Consider the following 18,369-nt stretch of genomic DNA (forward strand, 5'->3'; position numbering starts at 1 on the left):
CATACCATATGTGCAAGACAAACCCTCTCCCCTTCCCCCCAACATTAAGGCAACAAGCCAAAACTTCCCGCACCCCTCCCAGCAATGCTGTCTCCCCATAACTATTGTTTAGCTCAGTTAGTAGGTTCTCCGGCATTTTAGGCGTGAAAACCGATGTTGTGCCGGGACCTTCCGTTGCGACCCCCTTCTTCACCCGTGCGTGTCTATGCCGTGTAACGCTCCCATTCTCCTGTCTCTACTGGGGTATGCAGCCTTAGTCTCATCCCTGGAGGTGTTCTACCTACTGAAACCGCTCTGGGGTGGAAGCCTCTGAGTTCCTGCCAATTCCAGTTAAGTCGGCCACCAGCCCTTCGCATGCCTGCGCCCGTTCCGGCTTTCCCACTTCCCACCTTGCATTCCGAATAGAATTTTTTAAGTTCTCAAAAATACTACAATACTCACGGTTGTTGACAAAGTTTCAGCGAGCTAAGCCAGTACTTTGAGTTCACCAGTGAAAATATATTGTCCTCTTCTTGCGTAATTCCCTCCAGGCTATGCCCATGAAAACAAGTTCTCTCTGTGTTTTCTTCATCCCATTTAAACTGGAAACTGGAGGGATTTTGCTTTTCGGTAGACGGCCTCGACCCAGCCAGTCTTACAAACTGCCTTTGCAGGTTTATTCTCATTTCTGAAATGAAACAACTAATGCTTAATTCGCAAACTAAAATTTACCCTATCCACCCCAAACATATTTTCGTATTAAAAAGACAGATTGTTAAAAATCACTTGTCTTGTGTCACATACATTTATTTAGAAATCCACAGCAAAAAACTTTTTAGCAGTCCTTCACAACAGAAATCCCCATTTGATTCATTTATTACTTTTGTATTCTTCCAAGTCATTAGATTCCTACTCTTTTCCACCTCAAAAAAAGGGCCCTATAGTCATTCCGATAGCTTAAGAAATTGCCTGCATCACTCATTTGGTGAGATATGATAATTCAAAAACTCAATTCCTTCTTTGCATTACCCTAAGTGCATTGCTTAATTTGTGCAGGCGGTGGGCACCAGGACTTCTGATTGAAGACCGGGGCTTACATTTCTGTATCAGAATTTGACCCGGAGAATATAGAAAAAAGCAGAAAAGAGAAACAGAAAAAGGAAGACAGACAGCAAAACTGTGATAAAGAGAAAAAAGGAGGGCTAAAAAAAGACCCTGCAAGAGTGCAATCAAAAAACGTTGCAAGTTTACTACTTTTTGGTATTCACAGACTACAGTTAGAGTTTTCTGACTCTGCACTCCTTACACTTATGCGTGCGGAATTTTCCGCACCCATAAGCTCCGCAATCAGGACAAAGAACCCAGCACACATAAGTATAGGGAGTGCAGAGTCGTAAAACCACCTATGTACTTTGTGAATTGCATTTTGTAGTATGTGTTGTAGCACTACAAAACATACTACAAAGTTCAGTTTGTGAATCAGGCCAAGGAACAAAGAAGCATAAGATGGAAACAAGATTAGGCAGACTTGGTTTTCTGCAACCCAGACATTTGGCCAGTGACTTGTTCTTAAGAAAAACTTCGGGCTCCTGCATTTATTTATTTAAACAAATGAAGCAATGCTTAAGTGAGTGCTGCACTCTTTATCTCAGTGAGAAGTCAGGGTCTGATTTAGAGTTTGCCAGAGAGAGTAAACCGTTGCAACGGCAAGAGAGTACCCTCTCCATCAGACTAGAGAACTTAAGTATGTTGATTACTGAGCTTATTCTAGCTCGGTCACCCACATACTCTTCCAACGACCTAACATAGCCCAAGCGATAAAAGGTTAACACATAACACCGTCCTCTCTATTCCTGCCAATGTTTAGAGCTGTTGGACAAATCCAGATTTGGCGGGTGGAGGTCCCTCTGGATGGCGGGGGATGTCCTCCGTCATCCAAAACAAAGTACTCTACACCCACTAAACTCTAAATCAACACCTAATGTACTAGGTTAGCGTGAAGGGACATTTAGGGCCACATGTACGAAAGTTTTGCGACTCACTAAACGGTCGCAAAGGGGTTTGCGAATGCTAAAATGGCTGTTTGCGATGTACAAAAGCCATTCACAAATCCCAAACTGCGATGCAACAGTTTTGTATGTTGGTAAATATAGCAAATGCAATTAAAGGAAATCTCTATTTGAAAATCGCAAACCGAAAGTTAAGGCCAGTTGCAAACAGCGAATACTCACAAAAAGGCCCATTTGCACATCAGGGCTTACCACCATGGCTGTTCTGTACCTGATTGCAAGGAGGATGAAAATACTGGCTGTTCAGCGGAGGAGGAGACCGTGAGGATTTTCATAATGAGGCTGACCATATTTCAACAAAATGAGGAAGAAATATATGACAAATACAGGCTAAGTAGCAATGTCATATTAGAGATAATTTCCCTCTTACTGCCACATCTTGAAAGCAGGATTCTGCGCAGCAATTCTATCCCTACTCATGTTCAGGTGTTGTGCTTGTTACACCTATTGGCCTCTGGCAGTTACCAGAGTGAGATTGCTGTAGCAGGAGGGGTGTCACAAAGTGCACTTTCACGTTTCATCTGTGCATTCCTAGATGCCATGCTGATCTACATTCACCAACACATATACCTATCCAGGAATGCCCAGGAAATGCATAGAACCAAATTACAATGTTACATGATAACAAATTTCCCCAATGTCATAGAGTGTATAGATGAGCCACGTGGCCATATGCCCCCATCCCATCTGGAATATATATTCAGAAGCAGGAAAAATACACATTTCCCCAACATCCAGGTAACTGATATTGTGTCACAATATCCAGGACGGACTCACAACTCCTTCATGTTTAGACACAGCAGAACATACAGATGCAGGAAAGAGTGGAGTTTGATGATGGCTATTTATTAAGTACATAATAGAAATGTACAAACAGATAGGTGTTTGTTGTCACCTATTCAATCTGTCATGTAGCCTCACAACTATGTCTGTTTTGCAGGTCACAGTGCATATGCCCCAAGTCCAAAAATGAGTGCCAATATAACGGTGCACATTGTCACACAATGAGTGTAATTGAGCTGACATTTGGCCTACTGAAAACTTGTTTCTGTGCCTGCACAAGAGTGGGGGTGCGTTACAAAATGCACCCGAAATATCTTGTGAGATGAACAAGTTACTTACCTTCAGTAACACTTAGAGTATCTGTCTGTGGATTCCTCACCTTTTGAATATCCCCTGCGCCAGCATTCTGCGGAAACTTTTTCCTAGCTCTCCACGCTGACGAGATCGTCACAATACTATGGCTCTGCTCGCGACTCCGTATGATGTCACTGGAGCCATAAGAGAGCCGTCGGCTTGCTGATGTCAGTTCCACCCATTTTTCTGGGCCTCCGAGGCAAAGAGGTGGACCGACATCAAATTGAAAGTATACACAGTACACAAAATTCATACCAATAGACAGTGTAAAATCAAGAGGAAAGCCAAAGAATAAAAGCATTTCCTATAAATACACAAAGATAGATAGAAGAGACAATGCAAAACAAACATCTTAAACAAAGCCACCTTTACGGTATACAAGGGTTGACATCGGGGAGGAGGGTGGGTCAGTGAGGAATCCACAGGCAGATATTCACCAGAAAAAGCGTTACTGAAGGTAAGTAACTTGTTCTTCTGATGGATACATCTGCCTGTGGATTCCTCACCTTTTGAATAGAATCCCACAGCAGTCCCACTCCCGGAGGAGGGTATCCAGCCTTCTATACCAAAAAATCCTGGAGGACAGAGTGCGCAAAGTGGCCCTTCCTCCGCATTTCGGAGTCCAAGTAATAATGCTTTGCGAAAGTGTGGAGGGAGGCCAAGTCGCTGCCTTACAAATGTTCCACTACAGGTACACCTCTGGCCAAAGCAGAAGTTGATGACTTGGCTCTGGTAGAATGAGCTCTAATACCTTCCGGAGGCTCCCTTACCAGCCAGGGCATAGCAGATCTTGATGCACAAGATGGTCCACCTGGAAAGAGTTCGTTTGTGCACAGCCTTGCCCTTCTTGCGTCCAACATAGCCCACAAAAAGCTGATTGTCCAATCGAAAGTCTCTAGTCCTATCCAAATAAAAGCTCATTGCTCTTTTTGGATCCAGGCGGTGAAGTCTCTCCTCCTCCTTGGAAGAGTGAGGAGGGAGGATAAAATACAGGAAGAGTTATGGACTGCCCCAGATGAAAGGGAGTAACTACCTTAGGCAGAAAAGCAGACCTGGTCCTGAGGACCATCCTTTAAACATGTATGGTCAAAAACGGGGGATTTGAACTGAGAACCTGAAGCTCACTCACCCTTCTGGCTGAGGTGTCTCAAAGGACAACTATGTAAAGGTTCAAATGGGGCACCCATCAAGAAAGTCAAAACAAGATTTAAATCCCTTTGAGGCATAACAAAGGGGGAAGGCGGAAACCTAATGGTAAGGCCTTTTATAAATCTCAAAACAATGGGAGATTTAAACAAAGATGGCTGATCCAGCAAACAAAGAAACACGATAAAGCCGATAAATAGTCCTTAACAGTGGCCACAGCACAACCCTGCTGAGCCAAGAAAAGTGAAAACTGAAGAATATCTGACAAGGCCTTTAAAGGATCAATGGATCTCTCCACACCGCCTGGACGATAAAATGACATCCACCACATCCGGCGGGAGAGAGAAGGAACTCAGATTGGCCAGTTCAATCGCCAGGCATGAAGGTGCAGGCTCTGGAGGTGGGGGTGTAGAACATGACCCAGCAACTGCGAGAGGAGGTCTGCCCTGAGAGGGAGACGGAGCGGAGGGTGCGATGAGAGGTGGAGTAGATCTGTGTACCACACCCTTCTTGGCCAATCCGGGGCTATCAATATAACTTGGGCCCGGTCTTGGCGAATCTTCCTCAGAACCGAGGAATCAAGGGTATGGGAGGAAACGCGTAAAGGAGTTGCGAGATCCAATTAATTTGAAACGCGTCCCCCAACGCTCCCTGCATCGGACACTGGAGACTGCAGAACAACAGGCAGTGCACGTTCTCGTGAGTGGCAAATAGGTCCAACCTAGGAGACCCCCACATCTGGAAGATGTGATGGACCACCTCCGGATGAAGCCGCCACTTGTGATCGGCCGACTAATGCCGACTGAGACCTTCCGCACGAACATTCAGCACACCGGCTAGATGATTAGCAAACACACAAATCTGATGGTCCTGAGCCCAGGACCAGAGTTGTAGAGACTCTTAACAGACGATACGACCCTACACCTCCCTGTTTGTTTATGTAACACATTGTGGTAGTGTTGTCTGTCAGGACCTGAACCGACTGACCGTGAAGGGAAGGAAGGAAAGTCTTTAGTGACAAGCGCATCGCCCGCAAATCCTGAAGGTTGATGTGAAGCAACCTTTCCTCTGGAGACCAAAGACCCTTGACCTCCAGATCCCCCAGATGAGCACCCCACCCTAAAGTGGAGGCGTCCGTGATCCCTGTCGCCACCTGTGAAGGAGGCTGAAAGGGCTTTCCTTGAGACAGGTTGCCCTGCACACTCCACCAAGTCAGCTCCGCCGCAGCGTCTCTGGAGATTAACTGACTCCCTAAGATCTCCGTTGTGTTGATACCACTGCCCGCGGAGGCACCACTGGAGTGCCATCATGTGCCAGCGTGCATGGTTGACCAACAGAATGCAGGAAGTGAATAGACCGAGCAGGCGAAGGACCTTCAAACAAAGGAATCATCTCCTGAATGTCGAGAATCCTTTGTGGGGGAGGAAAAGCTTGACACACAGTAGTATCCAGTACTGCCCCTATTAACAGGTTGTGCTGAGAAGGCACCGGGTGAGATTTGGGCACATTTACATCACGTGCAGATGATGAAGCACCATCTCCGGCGACTTCGCCTTGAGCAGCCAGTCGTCGAGGTAAGGGAAAACCGGGATCCTTGACCTCCTGAGATGAGCTGCCACCACTGCCATCACCTTTGTAAAGACCCGAGGTGCAGTAGTAAGACCAAACGGTAGGACCGTAAACTGGTAGTGCTGCAAGCCTACCGTAAAACGGAGATACTTCCTGTGCGACTTCAGGATGGGGATGTGAAAAAACGTATCCTGTAAATCGATCAACACCATCCAGTCCTCTTGCTGTAGTGCCAGAAGAACCTGAGCAAGGGTCAGCATCTTGACGTTCTCCTATTTAAGGTAAAAATCCAAGACCCTGAGGTCCAGGATCGGACGTAACCTGCCATCCTTTTTGGGGATCAGGAAATACCGGGAGTAGCATCCCTGACCCCTTTCCTGCTCCGGAACCACCTCTATCGCACCTTTTTTTTAATAAAGCAAGGACCTTCTTCTGAAGAAGAAGTAAATGGTCCTCCGAACAGAAACCATGGGAAGGAGGGTAAGGAGGGGGACTTTCCCGAAAGGGAAGGACGTACCCATTCCCTACAAGGTTTAAAACCCAAAAGTCTGACGTGACCAATTTCCAACCCTGTAGTAAGTGAGACAGCTGACCCCCTACAGGACCCACATGTTCCAGGATGGGGACTCCGGGGACTGCTTTCCTGCGTTACCAGGGGGAGCAGGGGAGGTAGAAGTGGAGGAGGAGAGATTGCGGGCTGACCCACGTTGGCAACCCCATACTTCTTCCTTTAAAGAACTTATAAAGAGGATTTTGCTGCTGTTGTTGCTGAGGCTGTCGCATGCTACAAAAGGAAGACCTTCGCAACCCTCGATACTTCTTATATCCAAACCCCTTTCACTGGGTTTGTAACCCTAAGGATTTTGCCATGGCTTTGCTATCTTTGAACCTCTGAAGAGCAGAATCAGCCTTCTCCCCGAAAAGTTTTGAACCATCAAAGGGCAAATCAAGAAGGGTAGCCTGTACGTCTGGGGAAAAACCAGAGGATCTAAGCCAAGCCTGTCTCCTGGTAACTAAGGAGGAGCTCATAACACTGGCCACCGAATCAGTTGTATCCACGCCAGACTGTATAACCTGTGGAGCACCAGCCTAAGCATCCGACAGAACCGCCATAAAATGTCCCCGCTCTTCATCTGGCAACTTGGGCGCCAATTGCTAAGCCGAATGCATCAATGCATGTATGCAACGTCCCAACAAACAGGTAGCATTAGTTAATTTTAGTGCCATGCTAGAGGAAGAATTGACCTTCTTAGCTGATTGCTCCAACTTTTTAGAGACCCTGTCGGCAGGAGCCTGAGGAAAAGTGCCTGAAGATTGTTTAGAACAGGACGCCTGTATCACCAAACGTTCCAGAGACGGATGTGTAGAAAGAAAGGGAGGGTCTCCTGGAGCAGTCCTATATCTCCTTGCCAGAGATCTAGACACAGCAGGAGAAGAGAGCGGTTTAAGCCATACTTTCAGGATAGGCACAGTTAAAGCTTCCTTAAAAGGCAACAACGGCTCAACTATCAAAGATGGTGAATGCAAAACTTCTGTGAGAAAAGTTGGCTTATATTCTGTTGTAGGCAGTTGCAAGTCTAAAAGCTCCGCAGCCTTTCTGATAATGGGATGATATGGAGCTACCTCTTGAGGTGGAGAAGCCCTTGAAGAAGAAAGCTCCCACTCAGGGAAGGTGTCCAGGCCACTTGCCTCCAGAATCCCTTCAAAATCATCGACGGACTCCTCTATCTCACCCTCTTCAACCTCCTCTCTCTGATACTGTTCTTCCTCCAACAGTCTCTGAGCCTCTCTCCTCGAGTGAAACCTCGGTGTCGGCGGCACCACACGCGGCGCCAACAGCTCTGGAGCCGGCATCGAAGGAGGCTCTGAAGGTGGAATCGGCGCCGTACGAGGCCGAGAGGAAGGTCCACCAGATGGCGCCGGGGACTCCATATAGTGTGTCGAAAATCTCGGAGCCGGAAACTGCGCTGACAGCGCTGTCGGCATGAAAGGCACAAATGGTGCCTGGGCATAATGCAGAGGCACGCCCAAATTGAAGGTCAGGCGGACCCACGGGACCTGATGGTGCTCCGGAGGGGAAGGCTGCCTTGGCATACACGCCATACTTTGCATTTAAAAAATGCATAGGATCTGAACCTGGAGTAGGAAATTGAGGAGGATACGGAGCCAAGTCAGCATCCACACGAGGAGCATCCGATGTCGGAACAGCCGGATCCACTGGCCGAGCCACAGGTTCAGTCTCGCGTACAGGAGAAGGATCATCCTAAACAGGCAAGCCCTCCGGCTCCGGAGAGTCCCTCGGCGTCTGCGACCGCGCCGGAGTAGCTTTTGGAGGAGGAGATTTTTACGGAGTCACCTCAGGAAATGGCGAAGGAGACACAATGCCTTTTTGATGATGTTGAGGAGCCGGAGAAGGTGGTCTCGAAGTCTTTTCCTTCGACGAATGGCGCCAAAAGCCATGCCTCCTCCTCTTCTTATGTTTCCTTGACTTCGAAGCATGAGAAGTCGACGACTTCGATTTGGATCTTTTTCACCCTCTCTTCTCCTTCCTTGCTTTTGCCATAAAAAGCTTGGCCTCCCGTTCTTTCAGAGCCTTTGGGTTAAGTTTACGACAGCAGGAACAGCCCTCCATGTCGTATTCCGATGACAAATACCACAAACAGTCCTCATCAGGGTCAGTGATGGACATATGACCACCACACCCACTACAAGGCTTAAATCCAGACTTCCTCAAAGTCGCCATTGCAAAGCAACAGTTAAAACTGGAGAAACAACTAAGTAACTCGACACAGTATGGAGAGACCCAAGAAACCGTTACGCGTCGACGGTGCGGAAAAAAGGGAACTGACGTCATCACACCGACGAGGCTCTCTTTTGGCTCCAGTGACGTCATAGGGCGTTGCGAGCGGAGCCATAGTATTGTGACAACCTCGTCGGCGTGGCGAGCAAGAAAAACATTTCTGCGGAATGCTGGCGTAGGGGACATTCAAAAGGTGAGGAATCCACAGGCAGATGTATCTGTCAGAAAGTAGCTACGTGTGCCATCCTACACAATATTGCCACCAGGAGAGGCCTATACATTGAGGTGTCAGACTCAGATTCAGAGGATAAAGATCCTGTGCCACCAGTCCACCAGCCGATAGATGGGAGCAGAGCACTGGAGAGGAGAAGGCGCAGGGACCACATTGCTACACATTACTTTAGAAATTAAGTCAACAATAAAAAAGCATGGTGTATGTTAAACCAACACAAGACTATGTTGATACATGTCAACCAAATATCCTTTAATGTCAGGTATGTAGTCAGGAATGAAACAAAACACACAGTTGTAAATGAAAATGCCACTCTGCTGGTTAGTTCAGGGAACTAGAACTCCAGTATTTTTCTGACTGTAACACTGAGATACTGGCATCCATCTGAGGTAAATTGACGGAATAGGAGAAGGTGGTGCATCGTGCAGGTCAACTTTTTAGGGAAGGAATCCCAGGAGCAAAAATACAGGGAGGGGGATAGAGCAGGGACGAGTTTAGTACATATGCTGCGTAACCCTGGACTAGTCATTACATAGGTGAACTCCAAGATGAACAATGCCATCAGTACGTTGGTACTGAGGCGGTACAAGGGGCAATGGTCGATTTCTTGTCTGAACTTTACAAATTGCAGTAGCCTGCAACACCCCCCTCAATCTGGCGGAATAATTTGACTCCATCCAGCTGCTGTGGCTAGAGGACGGACAAGGAAATACCTGGACGAGCCCTTCTCGGTGGAAGAAGTGTGCCAGGTCATCAGTGCTTTGCCAGCTGATAAGGACCCAGGGTTGGACGGCTTGACAGCAGCTTTTTACAAGGAATACGCCCCAGTGCTGGCACGCACCCCATTGCAATGTATGAAGAGGCGCTGGCTACATGCTCTCTCCCTCTGTCACTTAGAGAAGTCCTGGTTGTCACGATTCCCAAGCCCAGTAGGGACCCCTGATGGTGTGATGTTTACCACCCACTATTTATGATCAATCTGGACAATAAAATTCTGACTAAGTTGATCGCTTCAAGACTGCTCCCCCTGCACTCGACAATGGTGGGGCCTGACCCTTCCAGATTTGTTCCGGGCAAGTCGATGTCCCACAACCTGTGTACCATGTTTGCCCTTCTCCATACTATTGAGTAAACCATGAAGGCTGCAGTGTTATTTTTAGACACTACTAAGCCGTTTGATTAGCTTGAATGTTCCTATCTGTTCATCTTGCTGTCGTGTCTTGGTGAAAGTCCTCGTTTTCTACAGGCTGATTGGGTTGCTATCTGCCCAAGTGACAGCCTGTCTGCGTGTTAATAGGATTACCTTTGCCTTCCTGGTGACTAGGAGGACCCAACAAGGATGCACCCTTTCATCAATATTATTTGCAATAGCCATTGAGCCGCCTGTGACAACATCACGTGCAGCGTGGCCTTGTCCTTACACCCCGTATGGTCATCGTTTCAATGTATACGGATGTCGTGATGCTCTATGTCAAGGACCCACGAGCTAGTATTGACCCCCTGGTCAGGAAATTCACTAGGTTTGGAGGACTCTCTGGAGTCAAAATTAATTGGTCAAAGTCCACCCTCTTTCCCTTAACAGAGGTGACTGAGGAATTCACACTTGAATAACTGATTAAGTGGGAAGATGGCCCAGAAAAATACTTTGGGAAATGGCTCAGCAGGGATGCCAATGATCTCTGGTGTGATAACTCCAGGCAGTTAAAGACGTGGTTGGAAGATGTGTGGGGTGCTGGCGTGGACTCCCACTGTCCCTGGCTGGGAGGCTGCCCATCGCCAAGATGGTGATCCTACCCAAATTTCTTTATTTATTCCTAAATCTGGTGCACCCCCAACATTGAATTTTCAATGCCAACTGCGATCTCATCTGATATCACTGGCATGTGCTGGAGGGCGTGGGCGGATTGACATGGTGACTTGCACAGTGTGGGATTGGAGGGAATTCAGATGGAGAGCAAAGCTGGAACACCTACTTGCTCCATCGGTGCCATTTATCAGACACCCACTGCCACCTTAACCTCGATAGGGGAACCCGAACTAGGTTACACAGCATGCAGCTGACCATCATGTGGTCTTTGTATCCAGATGGTCAATTTGTGACACCACAGTCGGCACTGTCGGAAGCACAGACCCATGCTTTAAATGCCCTCATGTATTGCCAACTATGGGCAGCGATGCAGGCACATCACAGACTCATTCCCGGATACCTTACCCGTCTTTAAGGTTCTTGAGATGATGCTCATGTCTCTGTCCCCTCTCAGGCCGATTACACAATTACACATTGGCATGCAGGAAAGTGCACCAGTGTGCACCCCTGTTAGTTGCGGGTCGCAGGACACTGATTTGACACCCCCACACCGATGATCAGAGGAAATACTGCTGCACCCAAGCACAAGCGCTTTTCCCTAACAATCGCCTGCGCCTTATACATTTCAATTATCTGCATAGGCTCTATCGCACTCTGGAGAAATTACATTGAGTAGGATTGATAACAAAGGCGCGTTGCGTGTGCGACACCCTGTGCTGATTTCCTACACATAGTGTAGGACTGCCCAGATGCTAGGAACTTCTAAGACAAAATCTTTAAAACCCTAGAGGCTAGTATGGGATACACAATTAAACACTCCCCGTTACTGGCACTGCTGGGTTATGTGAAAGATGTGCTGGCAGAAGGAGGCAAGCTGACTGCGATGCTTCTTCTGCTCGCCAAGCGACGGGTGGCAATGAGATGGGGCAGGAGCACAGCGCCATGACCTGTGGACTGGCTTCAGGACGCGGCATCCTATCAAGAGCAATTAAACAACTACTGGGAACTGATGCCAGTGCGCACCTGCCCCAGAGATATATTTGGTCTCCACTACAAGATAACCTGCGAGCTAGGGCAGAGCGGGAGGCGCCCAACATCACTGAGAATGGGGAGGTTGTGATGGAGATGATCACAGAAATGGGGGATTGAGGGTCTGTGTGCACACGCTCGCTTGAATTGATAGTACCACAGGGTGGAATCTTTAGCCTTACTAACATTCCGGATGCCTACTCTACTACCCTCGCATCATTGCCAAAGTGTGCTCTCCTCTTTCTTTAACATCTTAACTTATTTTTCACATATGGAGCCTCAGTGCAGTGAAAGTAAGATGTGTTGTTGATGCTCTATGGAGATGTCCCATCTACGTATTTTGTATTACCATTGATTTGCATTGTGTTCTGTTCTTTTGGTTGAAAAATGCAATACACAGAAAAAAAGAACAACTGAAAACAGAGATTTTTAGCCAAGGTTTTAGGTTGCTGGTATGATGCCTAGTACACTATGAGAGAGAGATTTAAGGTGGCGAGCTGACTGGCAAGATGAAGAGTATATTCCCAACCCACCACAGATCTGAGGATAGCGAGAGCTCCATTCATGTTATCACATGCACTAGGTAGACAAAGGACCTCAAAGAGAACCAATTTTTGTGCAGTCCTTCACTGTATCTGCGATTCAGCATGCACACAACATTCCAGTCAGACAATACTTGTGGAACCTGCTCTACAAGCACACGCAATCCACTTTGCCCATCATGAAGCGAATATTCACACTTTTCACCTGCATCCCTGTAGTCGAGGGATGGTCTGCCACCTCACCTTCGTGGATACAGATACAAAGGCCTGTACGCCCGCTGCTGTTAATCATCTCTGCACAGACTAGTTAACATTGAACAGTATACATTCTGGACACTCCACGCCTGGTTGCCTACTGCTGAACATCAACAAAAACTGTGTAGCACCTACAATAGCCACACTGATCGTCTAGTCAACTGTAAAAAAGCACAGGCAGGACAAGCCCGAAAAGTCCTTCAGGGGCAGACTGGAGCAGACTCACAGTCATGCAATGACTCTTGCTCTGAAACACGAGCCTTCTCATAATTACTATGACTCAAAACCATGAAAGACGTCAGGTGTGCTCCAGGCTAAAGTATTGCATCACTTTCCTGATTAATGTCTGTGTCAACTGCTAGTTATTTAGAAACTTGTACAGTTGGTGGAGATAAGGTACTTGTAAATATCAAGCTTGTTTATTTTTTTTTCTTTACAAGAAATTACATTTTTGCGAACAGTTGGGGAGGGCCTAGGGGCACTTTCTAGCATTTTCGTGCTTTTTTTTAACTACATCAGATTGACAATCATTGGTAAAGTGTCCTCTGTAATGATAGTGTTCACTGTTTCATTACTTATATTTTCTACCATTTATATGGAATTAGAAGGTGGCAGAACAACTTAAAACAAAGTCAAAAGGTGCACGTGGCAGAGTGACCAGTGATGAATTCTACATATGATATACAATTAACGCAAGGATTAAAAACAGGATAGATGACAAGGGGAAAAATCAAATTTTCTTCCTGTTTAAAACTCATATTTTTAACCGATCCCTCTCTGGTGCCTGAAGGCAATACAGTGCATAATGTGTACCCATAAAAATATATAATTTTCGGATCTTGTTGCTGTGTACCTGTAAGTATCTGCAAAGGCTGCACCCTAAAACAATTAATAACCAGGCTATAATAAAGTATTCAAATCTAGCTTTCAATGATATATTTACTTTAATGACCCAGCGTTTGTGTTTGTATATAAATACCACAAAACAATACACTACTATCAATCATTAATTGTTACTGCAGTGTCATTAATGGAAACAGCTTACTTTGAAACAGTAAATATTCACACTGCATCGTACATGACATGAAAAAGAGTGGGCCCAACATATCAGCTTTAATTATCTGGTCTCTTTTGGCAGAAACATGCTCAGCTGGGAGCTAGCTCTTATAAAGCCCATGAAAATAGATTTTCTAAGGGCAGAAGCTCCACAACGTATTTAATACGGGAGTTGCCCAATATGAGTCTATATTTAGTGCCTTTTCAAATTGATTTTTTCAAACCGCCAATGCTAGAGTATACGCAATTTACACTTTGTGATCGTATTTTGCATATGTATGCCCAGCTAAGGAAGTTTCACCATCGATTTCATCCTAGCGCTCCCCGCACAGACCAGATTCTTCACTGCTGCACCCCCTTTTCACACCGACCAAAGCCCCACATGTCAATATAGCTGAGGAGGGCGCAGCGAAAGGACAGCAAAGATGTTCGACTAAGGCTAGATTTTCAAACCTACCAGGATCTTGCTCTCTATCAATTCTCCACATTTGACTGTATTCATTTTAAGTTTTTCAAATTGGATCGTGCGCAATCTGCATTTGCATAGTGCACTATGCATAAATTATAACCCAGATTCTGGGGTGTTATTTTTTAGTGATGTGGTATCGACCCCAACAGTCAGAATTGTGTGGGTACATCTTAGAGGTGGACGATCCCAACAATTTAATAGGGCGAGCAGAGCCATTGGTCTAGCTTGGCTCTTGGAAACCCTGCACGAGCCTGACCCTAAAAATGTTTGTCACGTAAATCATATAGCAAACCACGTAAATTATGATAAAGTCTCTTCAACATTCAAAAAAGTGCATTACCTTAAAGAGGCAAGGACAGTTGTTCTGTGAACCCTTTATGTTGTCAAAATTCTTATACATAGAGTAACATTATAGTCTATTAAATCACCACACTAGATTTTGTACAGCTGGTATTCTGATCTCACGTATTTGAAGGTGACTAAGATCATATCATACAATTTGGTTAAGTGGGGAAGCAGGGATTTATTCAGGTTTTCTGGTGTCACTTTGTACATATCAGCCACTAAATGGATATCTATGTGTCTCTCCTTTTTACCCCAGAAGTTAATGCTTTGTTTTTACCTTTTTGAGCATGAGGGTAGAGCGAGGGTGGCATGCAGAAACAGCATGAAAGCTCGACTCATTATGGGCTAGAGATTTTGAGGGTCAAGCTTCTGCCTCAAGCCATCTCTAGCCCAACTTCAGGTCAAGAAAAACAAATGGATGTGCTTCAAAAAGCGCTCAGCGGCAAACTGACTCCAGCTCCTCAGAATTGGAATATGGCCCTTTACAACAAATGCTTTCACAACGCATTCCACTACAACACGGTCTTTACAATGACAGTGTTGTTTCTATCCGATCCATTGCATCGCAAGTCATTTCAACGACTTGCTGTAGGGGGCGCTTGACTTAGGAATAGTATAATTTACTATTCCAACTCCACTGTGTGCAACAGTAGGGAAGGTGTTGGAATAGTAAATTATACTATTCCTTAGGTTAGCACGCTCCCTACAGCAAGTCGTTGAAACGACTTGCGACGTAATGGATCGCGTAGAAAGAATGCTGTCGTGGTAACGAACATATTGTAATGGAAGCGCGTTGTGTTAGCAGCGTTGTAAACGCTGTTTCCCCAAAATTGTTTACATTAGGATTTGTTTCCTCTTGGTAGCCATTGATCCTTTGGCATTTACTTGAGCTATCACGAATGATGGCTTCCCTAAGTGGCTATTTTTTCTTGTCCTGAAGATGACCCTGTCTAGTTTTGACTGTTGAAGTTGAATCACTGACACAATAAAATTAAAGTTTATTGCAAACGTTCTGTTTTTTTTTTCTCTTAACACAGTTACTCCAAAGCAGCGTAATTGTTTTACTTTTAGAATCGTGTTGCCTCAGCGGATATACCAGAGCTCCAGGTGTAATGTTGTGTCACCCCGTCTCTGTGATCGAGAGATGTGATTTGGTGTAGTAAGAATATAAAAGAGCACCAAAATTCCAGGTTTTCATTAGGCATCTGTGGGAGGCTAAGGCTTTTCATAAAGAATGTATTTTCATGAAAAGAAAAATAAATAACAAAATGTATGTTACATCCCCTTCATTTTCTACCTGGAAACATTAGAGAAATGTAAACTGCATATTCTATATTCTTGTTTCCTTGCATGGAAAATTATTTTCCATATAGTGTCCTTCCGTTCCACCAGCACATTCCCAGTGAAAATAGAACATTTGAATGCCTTTTGCGACACTGACTGCACGACGTATACTCTAAGCAACGAAGATAAATATAGGCACGTTATTATACTCCTAAAACAACATATGTTTGGGTGATTAAAATTGGCAAAAATCATTCCCATAAGAGCACCTTGCTTTTAACTCTAGAATTTCCTCATGGATGGCACAAATTCAACGGCCACAAGTGACATCTGCAATCATATATTTACACAGACCCTTATTCTGCGAAGGAAGAACATGAATTTACATGTGTAAGTTTGACATATGCACGTAAAATGTTTCATAAATCAGGCCCACGGTCCTTTTTATAGAATGCCATTTTGAACATCTTCCAACTATGGACCCATCATGGTCTAGTGGATTCCAAGTAATGAATAACAATTGCCCTGTTAAGGAAGATTTTAAGTCGGACTCCTCTGAACCCATCCAGCCTCTAATGAGGTAACGGCCTCAGTTTCCAGCACCAGAACATGCACAACTTACTGCAGTGGCAATTAACACTGCTTCACTGGATCGAACAGGTGCATCCCCCTCAGACCCATGTCACCTCCAAGGCCTGCAACCATTCTGCAAACCATGACTCGTTTACCTGCCCAGCAAAATCATAACTCACACATTAAATGTAATGTTTATGACCTCACAATATATATACACAGACACTGCACCACATAAAGGGAAAACAAAACATACCCAAAGAGACCTTACTGTATCCATTGTCCTATGGCATATCAAGATCATTTATGTCACTGTAATGTCATCTGTCACATCGTAGACGAGGTCATGAACACTGCACTTGGTGTGTGAGTTATGATTTCTGAAGGTAATCATAACTGGGAAGTTTCGGGGGGTTTTCAAGCTTTGGCTCTACTTTAACTTTGATTTTTAACTGATTTAATAATAATAATAATAATAATAATAATAATAAAGGAATTTGTAAAGCGCATGGTTACGCCATCTCTGCGTGTCCCCGCGCTAAGGTGAGAACGGAGGGAGCAGCCCGTGCTACGTTAACAAGGCAACTGCGGGATTAACTTAAGAACAGATAGGTTTTAAGCGCCGCTCTGAATTTAACTTCAGAGGTCTCCATCCGGAGTTTTAGCGGGAGTTTATTCCAGTTCTGAGCTGCCAAGAACCGGAAGGATCTACATCCCATTTAAAGGGTTTTTAAGACAAGTTTTGTGTTCTAAAAATAGAAAAAAACATAACTGTCCATTAACAATTTTTTCTCTGTGAATTTGTTTCATTTGATGATATAATGTATGACTTTGGCCAGTGGTTGGTTACAGGGCCGGGCTTTATGCCTGGCCCTGACGTGTCCATCCCTCAATGTGCACCATCTTTATCTGTGCGAGGATAGCTTTGGATGCAGAACCTAGCCAATACGAGTTAAACCTCCATAGCCCACTCAATATCTTTTTTTTTTTTTTTAAGTTTTTTATTAAAAAGAAGAAACACAACATACAAGGCAAAATACAGTGTACATGGACATGTGTTCACAGAGGAGGACACCTGAGCACGGTGTTACACAGTTGATCAATGGCACACGGAGTGGGGAGGGGGCCAGAGGGGAAACAAATTAGAGATAACATAAAGAACGCGATATATGGAATGTCGGATCAGGGGGACATCGGGGTTCTCTACGAATGGATGCGTACACATATTTCCACGGTATGCGTTCCATTGGCTCCAGATGTTGTTCCATTTCCTAGGTTTGCCCCGCGCCACATACACAGTCTTCTCTCTGAACATACACCAATCCATATTCTCCTTCCATACCGATACCGTGGGCGACCGCTGGGAGCCCCACTACTGCGCAATATCTCTCTTGGCAATCATATTCCCAAGGGTCGCCCACTGCGTCTGTGCCACGCTATAATCATTCAGCTCCCACACATTCAACAGACAGCGTCTGGCTTCGGGCGACAACACCACTCCCGTGACCCTTCCCATCACGGCATGCACACGAGTCCAGAACGTCACCACCTCTGGACACTCCCAAATTATATGAAGGAAAGTTCCGACCATCCCACAACCACGCTTACATAACCCATCGGAGGAATAACCCATACGAATCAAGTGCGGACCGTAACATATATACGATGTAAGATTTTAAGCTGAACGAGTCGGAGACGGGCGGGAATCGCCACTTCTTTAGGCGAGGATAATGCAGCTTGCCAATCCTCGTCGTCCAGCTCCAAACCATCGCCGGTCCAAACCTCCCTGAGACGCACCAGCAGATCCACCCGGGTATTGATCAACTTCTTATATATCAAAGAAATGGTACTGTCGGGCACGTGGCCGTAAAGGACCCGATCTTCAAGGGGGGAGGACTCGGGGATGTCGACACCCGCAGGGAGAGCCGAATTTAAAGCATGGTGAATCTGCGCATACCTGAAGAATTCCCTGTCACTCAATTGATATTCTGTCTTTAATACGGCAAAGGTCTTGACTTTGCCCTTGACCCAAAGATCGCCCACGCTGCTGATGCCAATCATATCCCATTTTTCAAAC

General features: G+C 45.6%; 1 protein-coding gene across 1 annotated transcript in view; it reads right to left on the minus strand.

Annotated features, from left to right (window-relative positions):
• Positions 1–18,369, minus strand: part of TAF1B (TATA-box binding protein associated factor, RNA polymerase I subunit B) — a 913,471-nt gene that overhangs the window by 165,504 nt on the left and 729,598 nt on the right. The window contains exon 14 of the mRNA XM_078647821.1: positions 442–667. Within this exon, the coding sequence (XP_078503947.1) occupies positions 442–667 (226 nt within the window). The remainder of the gene's footprint in view (positions 1–441; positions 668–18,369) is intronic.

This window comes from Lissotriton helveticus, chromosome 6, assembly GCF_964261635.1.
Source record: "Lissotriton helveticus chromosome 6, aLisHel1.1, whole genome shotgun sequence".
NCBI lineage: Eukaryota > Metazoa > Chordata > Amphibia > Caudata > Salamandridae > Lissotriton > Lissotriton helveticus.